The 9,719-nt window shown below is 31.7% G+C and overlaps 2 protein-coding genes across 2 annotated transcripts in view; both read left to right on the top strand.

Moving 5' to 3' along the window:
* The first annotated feature begins 4,883 nt into the window (after positions 1 to 4,883).
* On the top strand, positions 4,884 to 6,193 carry LOC106125094 (larval cuticle protein A1A). The gene is made up of 4 exons (XM_013322173.1): positions 4,884 to 4,898; positions 4,999 to 5,151; positions 5,516 to 5,682; positions 5,887 to 6,193. The coding sequence occupies exons 1-4, from the start codon at positions 4,884 to 4,886 to the stop codon at positions 6,017 to 6,019; spliced, it is 468 nt and encodes a 155-aa protein (XP_013177627.1). The 3' UTR covers positions 6,020 to 6,193.
* A 797-nt stretch (positions 6,194 to 6,990) lies between these two features.
* The window catches only part of LOC106125092 (LIM domain-containing protein A-like), an 8,150-nt gene continuing 5,421 nt past the window's right edge, over positions 6,991 to 9,719 (top strand). The window contains exons 1-7 of the mRNA XM_013322172.1: positions 6,991 to 7,046; positions 7,124 to 7,315; positions 7,501 to 7,667; positions 7,894 to 7,944; positions 8,215 to 8,242; positions 9,040 to 9,237; positions 9,586 to 9,709. Of these exons, the coding sequence (XP_013177626.1) occupies positions 7,035 to 7,046; positions 7,124 to 7,315; positions 7,501 to 7,667; positions 7,894 to 7,944; positions 8,215 to 8,242; positions 9,040 to 9,237; positions 9,586 to 9,709 (772 nt within the window). The 5' untranslated portion in view covers positions 6,991 to 7,034. The remainder of the gene's footprint in view (positions 7,047 to 7,123; positions 7,316 to 7,500; positions 7,668 to 7,893; positions 7,945 to 8,214; positions 8,243 to 9,039; positions 9,238 to 9,585; positions 9,710 to 9,719) is intronic.

Here is a 9,719-nt window from a genome sequence, read left to right as displayed (position 1 = left end):
TCTAAATCATTGATTATTTTTAGTAACGCTAATTAACATTAACTATTCTAATAGAATTTTAAAAATGTTTTTAATACAGCACTTCATTATAAGATAATAAACTTTTTTATAGTTGCAAAGGATACAACGGTTTACTTTGTAGGTAATACGATTTCTAACACGTAATTGATTCCGTTTTATGTTTCGTATTAGCATTCAAATTTAATGCAGATGTCTTTACGTCCGACACAACATTTTAGATACGGACTGATTTCAAAATGAGCAAGTAATTTGCATTGATTGATGAATGAAGACTATTTTAGAAGACAGTTTATTATATCAAATAAGATAAACAACTACGCGTCATCATAAAGGCAAAAAATATATATTTGATTCGATATTTTTAAGCCCTCGCTTTTATATTGTTACATAAAAACTTTCTAATTGAAACATTAACATGGTAAATAAATTTAAACATTTCTAATGACTCGTTAATCCGGATTCATTTGAGTACTCATTATGTGATCTATCGAATTATCTTTTTCAACGTGTATTTCAAATATTCTGTCACATGTGCACAAACACTAGCGGTCGTCCGCTTCTTCCAGACTATGTTCTACATCCCTGTTAAGTTTCATCGAGATCTGTTGAGCCGTTCTGGAGATACTTTAAAACAAACATGCATCCATCCATCTAAACATTCGGATGTATAATTTTAATTATTGCCATGCACCAAAAAAGACTGCAGGGGATTTTTTTAGAAACTATAAATAAAAAAATATTTAGCACCACTAACTATATCCTAAATTGTGTCATTCAATGACAACTTGCAATACAAAACCACCACAGCACCATAATTTGATAACTAAATACTTTTCCATATCTCGAAAAAAAAGTGACATTAGGAATCGCCTATTAATCACGTGTGATCCAATTCCTAGGGGTTATGTTTTTTCTAAGATGAAAAGGATTATATGGTGTAACGACAGTGAAGACTCGCCGTAATGTAAAATCACCTAACGTATAAATGAGTGTCTAAGCTCAGTTAAAACTTGTTCGTTTCCGACATTTGAAAGTAACCTTAATGCAATGTCAATGCTAGCGTAGTTTTTGTCAATTATTCGTGTGAATCGTCGGCCGGCACGGTTTCTGTAAGCCATGAACCACATTTTTTTTTATTTCCACCATTATGAAATGCTATCTTAGTCATATTTATATTCATTTTAGGCTTATTTATATAATCATTGCGTGATACAATTTATGATTGATTGCTTTAACGTAAAGTAGAGCTTACTTGCAATTTATGTTACGATAAATGTTGTTAAATATTTAATTATGTATGTATTATAATCAATCGAAATTCAAACTATTGATCTCCTATTATTTATTCTACTAGACTTCTGATATTTGTCGAAAGTAAAACAGTGATCACTTAATATTGATATAGGAACTACAAAATACACAGAGGACTTTAACGTGTAACTGATAATGTTAGATTTAATTTGAAAACACCGTTATTTCGATTTAAAGTTCTTGCATAACACTGACCTATAGTAACTTTATGTTCCAGACTTCACCGTACTTACTATTCATATCTTATATAAAATGTAAACATTTATATACATAACATAACAAATTATAAATGAATACTCGAAAATATTAATGTTAAAAGCGAGGAAGTTGTTTACGTTATTCTTACGAAACTTATTTTGTACGTAACCTGGTATGGGTTTTGAGTTCATATGTAAAAATGTTTTATTTATGGATGAAGTGTTTTGTGAAACGAAAAACAAAAACAGATGTTTATCTATACTATTATTATAAAAAGGAAACATTTTTGTTTGGTTTTTGCATTGCATAAGCTACGAAAATACTTAACCGATTAGAAAATTTATTTCACTGTTGGAAAATTATTCTATCCCCAGATGACATAGCCGGCATTAATAACTAAATTTTATTAACTAAATTGAGGTCACGGGTAACTGCCATTTCATTCAATGTGTCCGAAAATCAAACAAATTATTGCATATTATCCACATTTATGTAACAACTAGCTGTCGCCCGCAACTCCGTCCCCGCGGAATTAAAAAAAAACTTATTGAGTAACCTTTGTGTTCTTCCAGACTATGTTTTACATCTGTGCCAAATTTCATCAACATCCGTTGAGTTGTTATGAAAATATCTTTAAACAAACATCCATCCATCCATCCATCTAATCATTCCGATTTATAATATTAGTAAGATTTTATTACAACATTTTATAATTATATTTTAAATTCTTTGTGAGCGAATGAAAATATGTAGAGCGGGGTGGAGAACGGACTACAATACGTCTACCGGACATATTAGTAATCAGAATAGGTGCCCGATTTTTTCAAACGAAACGGCACAACTCGCCTGTTTGATTAATTTCTAAAGTCAGTTTCGGTTCTCTTTATATCCATTGCTAAACGCAATAATATTATGGATCTTAAGTATCCTAATAAAAAATTTAATAGCGTGTTCATTTCTACGTATTCCAGCAACGATTTCTATGCACTGTTTGCTATATCTACATTGAAGGATAACAGATAAACGTTTTTTAACCGAAAACGAGATCCGCTTCTAATACTAGTTTCATTATAAACATAATTATACTTAATCATACTTAAATATCGCAAATATTTCCATGACATGATACTCTGTTTTTCGTTATTTGAAGGTTAAAATTTTGATATTTTTTTACTAATAATTATAATTACTAAACACTTCGAGGGTCACCCTAACCATACGTTATAAGAGTGTCTGTGGTTCAGAGGTTAAACACTTGACTAGTAATCTGTAGGTACTGGGTTTGAATCCTGACTTGTACCAATGTATTTTTCGATTTACATATGGACATTTATCGGACGTTCTTACGGTAAAGGAAAACATTGTGATGTACAACAAATCTGCGAAAGAATTCAATAATATATGTGAAGTCAACCAACCTATACTAGGCCAGCGTGGTTGACTATGGCCTAGTCACCCCTGACTAAGACTCCAAGGCTCAGTGGACCATACATCGTATTATAATAATGATTTTTATTCAGAATATACAGTCTCTGCATTTTATACAGATGTCAGAAAAAAAAATAACTAAATGATACAATTGAATCCATTTTTATAACATTGATGATTGGATTTTATTCCATACATGAATCATTTCAATATATTTTGTTTACAAGTTTACCATATGTTTACAGTTTAGATACAGTATCTATACAAGAAATCCCATAAAAATAATCGACATCACAGGGGACCGAAGAGCTGGCAGCTACCTCGGTCAAAGAATTAGTTTAGCTGTCCAAAGGGGAACGCTGCCAGTATCTTCGGGACTTTGCCTAAAGGGACTCTTTTTAATAATATATTTTAGTAAATTATTCGTTTTTTTTAAATATTTTATTTTATATCTTAAATATTAACTATATGTTCTTTAATCTGTGACAGTTTTATGAGGAAACAAATAATAATATATCTATATGTACTATTTTAACCTAATTATAAATTAAAATATAATCTTACTAAATAACTAACCACTACAAAATAAATGAATTAATAAAACTATTATATATTAAATAAACTATATACTAAAAGTAAACCAAACTAAAAATAAAACAAAATTAATAAAAAAATCGACCCCAAATCGCTGCGCTCACGGTAGGGTTCCCAAAAGGCTGGCGGCATTATCCCGTTGGAATTTCCATACATTGATTGCTTTTTGTTTTCATTTGATATTTTTTAACGGAATTCTACATTAATACAACACTTTGCACATTTATTTTTTAAGACAATGATTGTATTGTATAGCATTAATTCTGCTTCCGTTTATGTTTTCCGTCCTTAGATATAGCTGGTATAATTAATCCTTTTGGATTTCCTCAATGTACAATCGCGTTACCGTATTACACATCATGAATGGGTTTCGTCAAACTTTGTTCGTTTTTCGTGTGAGTTCGTCATATTATTGATTCTATTTTATGAAATCATTATTACAAATACAGCACATTATAAATGTTAAACGGCGATCATCATACACCACTTATAGTGAAATCGTTTACCTTGGTTAGCTACCCTTATTGCTAATATAAAAGCATATGCTTATTGATTTTCATCATCAGTTTGCCGCTGAGCAAGTGTTATATACAATATTAAAACATATAAAATAAAATGATTTCAAAGGTATTTATAATATTAATTTTACGTTTATAAATGTAGTGATAGAGTCACTAAACCTACAATTTAAAGTGTATTTACAACTAGTGGATTGAAAGTGTCGCTGCAATTTAGTACCGTGTCTTCTGTAAACTGGAGATGACAAGCATTGAGACGAAGAAGTGGATATTTAGTGAAAATATTTGAAGAATTGTTAAATTATCAGTATCATTTGTGTAATTATTAGCCCTGGTCCCGATTAATAGTCATCTTAATGATAAACCTCAAGAGGATTTTTTATTCTGAAATCTTTTTGCTATTATAGTCAATATTCCAATGATTTTTGCGCGTATGTATGAATTTTTACGACTGAACCGATTTTGACGAGTAAAGTATTTTACATGGGCACAAATCACACGTACGGCACGTAAAATTCTTAATAAACGAAAAACAAGTTCGAATCTCACATATCATAACATTTTTTGCATTGTTAAATCGATTTTTAGATTTTTTTTAAATTTTACTTTAGTTTTTTAAGTTTATTTGGTTTGAAATTAATGATTGTTAAGTTTACTAAAATCTTTGTCTGTCTGTTTTATATTTAGTTAAGGTCCGGTTAGGACCAATTACTCTCAACTTCCTAATACGATTAAACGATACCATTTTAGTAAACTAGTTTAATTACGAACCGATTAATTTAAAAAAATACTTATAGTTTTAATGCGTTATGAATGAGTAAGCGACAGGTTAAGCGATTGACAGAACACAGAGTTTTAAATATGGAATTTTAGTGTCACTAAATTAAAAAAAAAACAATTAATTTAAATTTCATTTAACATATTTCAGGTCCTGTGTCTCGCTGTGCTCGTCGCTTTCGTAATCGCAGAAGAGGAACACGGGCCACCGTACTCGTCCCAGTATGTCATCCGCGAAGACGGTCCTGCAGAAAAAGTTCTCGTCAAAGGAGACGACGAACATGAACATTACGTCGATTATTACGTAAGAATCTTTTATTTTGTTGTTCTGAGGTCCTGGTTATTTTAACACTAGCGGTCGTCTGCAACTTCGCAAGCGCAACCTTCCCTTCAAAAGCGGCTGTTTCTGAGATTACCCGGAACAAATACGGATTTGCGGTCAGACAAGCAGACATATTTTTTAAATATTTTTAGGATTTGGTAATCTATTAGATTAAGATAGCTAAGAAATTAAAAAAAAATACATATTATTGGTACAAATACTATGTTTAATATTAACGGTATTTATTCAAAGATAAATAATTTAAACTGAGAGGTTTTACGATACTTAACTTAAATCAATGGCTGCTAAAATTGCGTTAGTAAAACATGTACTTTTTTTATTTCAGACTCATCCAAAGTTCAAGTTCGAATACAAAGTAAACGATCCCTATACCGGAGATTTGAAATACCAAGAAGAGGAACGTGAGGGTGACAAAGTCAAGGGTGTTTATTCTCTACATGAACCCGATGGCTCTGTCAGGACTGTCGAATATTACGGAGATGACGAGACTGGGTTAGTTTGATTTTTTATGCACTCCAGTTTCACCCAATTACATTGGAACATTTAACTCGAGAAGACTAAAATATTTTTATTAAATAATAAGAAACAAAAAATTAAATCATTGGATTGATTTTTTTTTCTTTAATCAATAATTTTAATAGGTTGGTAATAACCGTGCAAAATTATATAAACTAATATACTTGTGTATGTTTTCAGTTTCCACGCGAATGTGAAACATGAAATTCATCACATCAAACACGAACATGAACATGAGCATGAACATGAACATAAGGAAGAAGAAAGCGGACATAAAGAAGAAGAAGAAGAAGAGCACAAGAACGAAGAATAGCTGTGATATAATTAGATTTACATTTCTCTTACATTCCTATTCATTTTAATTGAGGCAATTCGTAATTTCTTTAATAGAAAGAAATTTATTGTTAAATGAATTGTTCTATCTCTTTTTAATTTAAAACATTTTTTTTATTAACTTTATAACTGAAATAAATATTTATATCAAAGATAAATGTGTTTCAATATAGCTCTAACATAATCTTCGAGTTTAGGATACACGCAGAAAAGTATTGCATTCAGATTTTTTAAAGCCAGACTAAAATATTTGTAAAGATAAATTGGTAACACAAAATTATACCAACGACCTATAGAGAACAGTAGGGTGTGCCAGTTACATTGAACTTAGTTTGGTCAAGGTTAAAAAATCAACTATAGCAACAATAACTATGGTGAATTATAAACAAGGGCATGAATAAACGAAGGGATAACTATAAAAAAAATGACGATGTAAAGGACTATAGGAATTAATAAAAGATGACAAAGAAGATTAAAGTCAATTAAGAGATTTTTGGATTGATTTTAAAATGTTAATATAAAAGTTTCTATAGTCCATAATTATTGTGTAATATTACGACATATTTTTAGTCTGTAATTTTATTAGATGAAATGTAATAATTGTTATGAAATAATATGTCTTATTTAGAAAGCGTGTTCAGCAAAGCGAATAGACCTCATTGGCATATTGATGGAGAACGTTCAATTAACTTTAGGTCTTTGTGTCTTTTTACTGCGCAATATATCGATTACTTCTAATTATTGTTTCTGTGACTACCACTACTCCAGTGACGGATGTAAGAGCTATTGCTTTGACGAAATTAGTTGCAAAAACACTACGCACACCAGTGCCGATGTTGAATAATATTCAACAATAAGTATAGAGTGAAATCAATATTACCTTGGCTCGTTACTTTACTTATCAATATAAAAGAGGTAACTCGTTGACAATACGTATCAGTTAAGATCCGATCTTAGGAACATTAGCATTAGAACTTCAGGAAAATTATATCAAAATGATCTCTAAGGTAGTGAAGTACCTTCCAGTGCTTTTTCGAGTGTTGACAAAGTGCAAAATTTAATGGGACATGAACTGAATTTGCAGGTTTTGTGCATCGCGGCCCTTGCTGCTGTAGCGGTTGCGTACCACGACAATGGTCATGGACATGGTCATGCCTTCTCATCGCAGCACATCTCTCGTCACGACGGACCTGCCGAAGTGGTGCATGTACAAGGCCACGATGGAAAAGGCCATGGACACGATGGCGGTCACGGACATGGATCTATAGACTACTATGTATGAATAATAATTATCATTAGTTTCCCCTAATTTTAAAAGTGTAATTGTTAGTGTGGTAAAAACCTATTTAAGTGTCAAATTATTTTTTTCGCTCTTTGATGATATAAGTTACTGATATAAATAATTTTGTTGTTCTTGTTAAACGTAAAAATGTATTCGAACCAAATGTTTATACATTCCAGGCGCACCCCAAATACGAGTTCGACTACAAAGTAGAGGACCCGCACACGGGTGACAAGAAGCATCAGCATGAGTACAGAGATGGCGATGTGGTGAAGGGCGTGTACAGCCTGCACGAGCCAGATGGCTCTGTCAGAGTTGTTGAGTACCACGGTGATAAGCACAGCGGGTAAATACAAATTTTGAGGATTTCAATTACTCACAACACTAATATGAAGATCACTTCAGTGCATATATCAAGACAGTCCTTTCAAAAGATGAATATTTTGCAAGTTAATGCCTTACCTTACCCTGAAAAAAAAATTAGTATTTTTGGTAGACAAAATGTGATTCATCCCTTCTATTGTGTGATTTAAATGTAACAAGTCTCTATAGATTTTGTTTCCTTTTTCCAGTTTCCACGCCGACGTGAAGCACAGCACTCACCATATAGTTCCTAAGCACGAGCATCACTAAATGAATTGGTCCAATGACACGTTGTACATAAATGTTGATATTTTTCTATAAGCCGTTGTTATCCGTTCGTTGTTAAATAATCAATTTTGTTATAAATCGTTTTGTTACAAATTTAGTACAAATAAATATTGTTTTTATTCTTTTAATCACTTTTTCATGTTTTACAATTTATCTACAAAAATAAACTTTTCATGTGAATTTCTCAGAATGTCCCATTTTATCATATAACTTAAAATTTATCTTGTTTGTAATCCATATAGAAGTTTAAATGGGTATATAAAGTCTCTGGTAGAGTTTTGTATGGCAAATAAGAGAATAATCCCAGCTAGTTCCACAAATAAATATAATTTAAATTGAAAAAAACAATTGTCAATGAGAAAAATGAGCGCCTACGATCTTTTATGCAGCAAACATGATCAAACAATTATACAGGAATGTTATCGTAAAATATTGCACAATATCAACGAGATTCAAATATATATTTTTTTAATATAATATTCCACGGCATAAAATGAAACAATAACGAATGGTATTTAGGTATGTGACCTAAAATATCAATACTTCATATTGCATAATCAAAATTTTTTCAATTAATTCTTGAAGTGACATGAGGCTGAATTAAATAATCAACCGGTTATCTGATAAATCAGTGCCCAAAAAAAATTGTCTTTTGTACAAGTATAAAAGGCGAATTAATCTCGATATGTTATCATTACAATCCCACACTTCCTTGCAACTGAAACATTAACAATTTAAAAAAATGTTCATCAAGGTAAACAATTTAATGTTATTTATTTATTAAGTAAATACCAAACACATTTTAATTTAATGTAATAATTCGATATTCAAATATTTTATAATATGTTTAAATGACGCGAAATGGGCATCTATTATTGAAAGAAATTTCTTGTCACTATTCCAAATAACCTCCAAGTTAGGATTTTGTCGTAAAATGCCGATAATAATAGTTCACGATAATAGATAAATAGCGGGGTTTGAACCCACGATCTAAACGAACAGTTGTATTGTGACATTTCCCAACATTAGATTATTGGAACTTTAATTTTAATCACATTTTTTTATAGGTGATCGCTGTTGCTACCGTCCTTGCTTTGGCATCTGGACAACACAATGGTTATGGATACGGTCGCGGGCATGCGCAATCATCACAAAGCATTGTCCTGCAACAGAACCACGGACAGATACACAGAGCGCCAGCTGTGGTACTGCAACACCAGCCCACTCATTACACTGGACATTATGACAACCACCAGGACTACTACGTATGTGTTTTCATAACTATTTACATTTTTATAGTCTCTAAAATTGTTATAAAAGTACATAGTACCACATTGATGATATGTTTCTCTATCTTGACGTTTGGATTTAAATTATGGCAAGAATTAGTGTTGGCTAAATCCATATATAATAAATTAGCAAGCTGAAAACCAAAAATAGGTACAGATATGAAGGTTTTTGAAATTGAATACCTCTAAGATTTCTTGAACTCGAAATGTACTGAACAGTGTAATAAATACTTTATGGCCGAGCATTGGTCGTCAACTCTATATTCTGTCGCAGATATAACAATATGTATATATGTTGCGTAACCTAAGATTTATATTCCATAGGCGGCCCCTCACTATGCGTTCGAGTACTCGGTAGCAGACCACCACACTGGTGACATCAAGTCCCAGCACGAGACACGCGAAGGCGACGCTGTGCAGGGAGCTTACAGCTTGCACGAGGCCGACGGCACCGTAAG

Source organism: Papilio xuthus, unplaced genomic scaffold (assembly GCF_000836235.2).
Source record: "Papilio xuthus unplaced genomic scaffold, Pxut_1.1 DF825928.1, whole genome shotgun sequence".
Lineage (NCBI taxonomy): Eukaryota > Metazoa > Arthropoda > Insecta > Lepidoptera > Papilionidae > Papilio > Papilio xuthus.
This window is presented reverse-complemented; position numbering and strand designations above follow the sequence as displayed.

Coding starts and splice junctions, on each gene's coding strand:
- LOC106125094 (XM_013322173.1), top strand. Junction 5,152..5,515: donor AACATTACGTCGATTATTAC/GTAAGAATCTTT, acceptor TTTTTATTTCAG/ACTCATCCAAAGTTCAAGTT. Junction 5,683..5,886: donor TACGGAGATGACGAGACTGG/GTTAGTTTGATT, acceptor GTATGTTTTCAG/TTTCCACGCGAATGTGAAAC.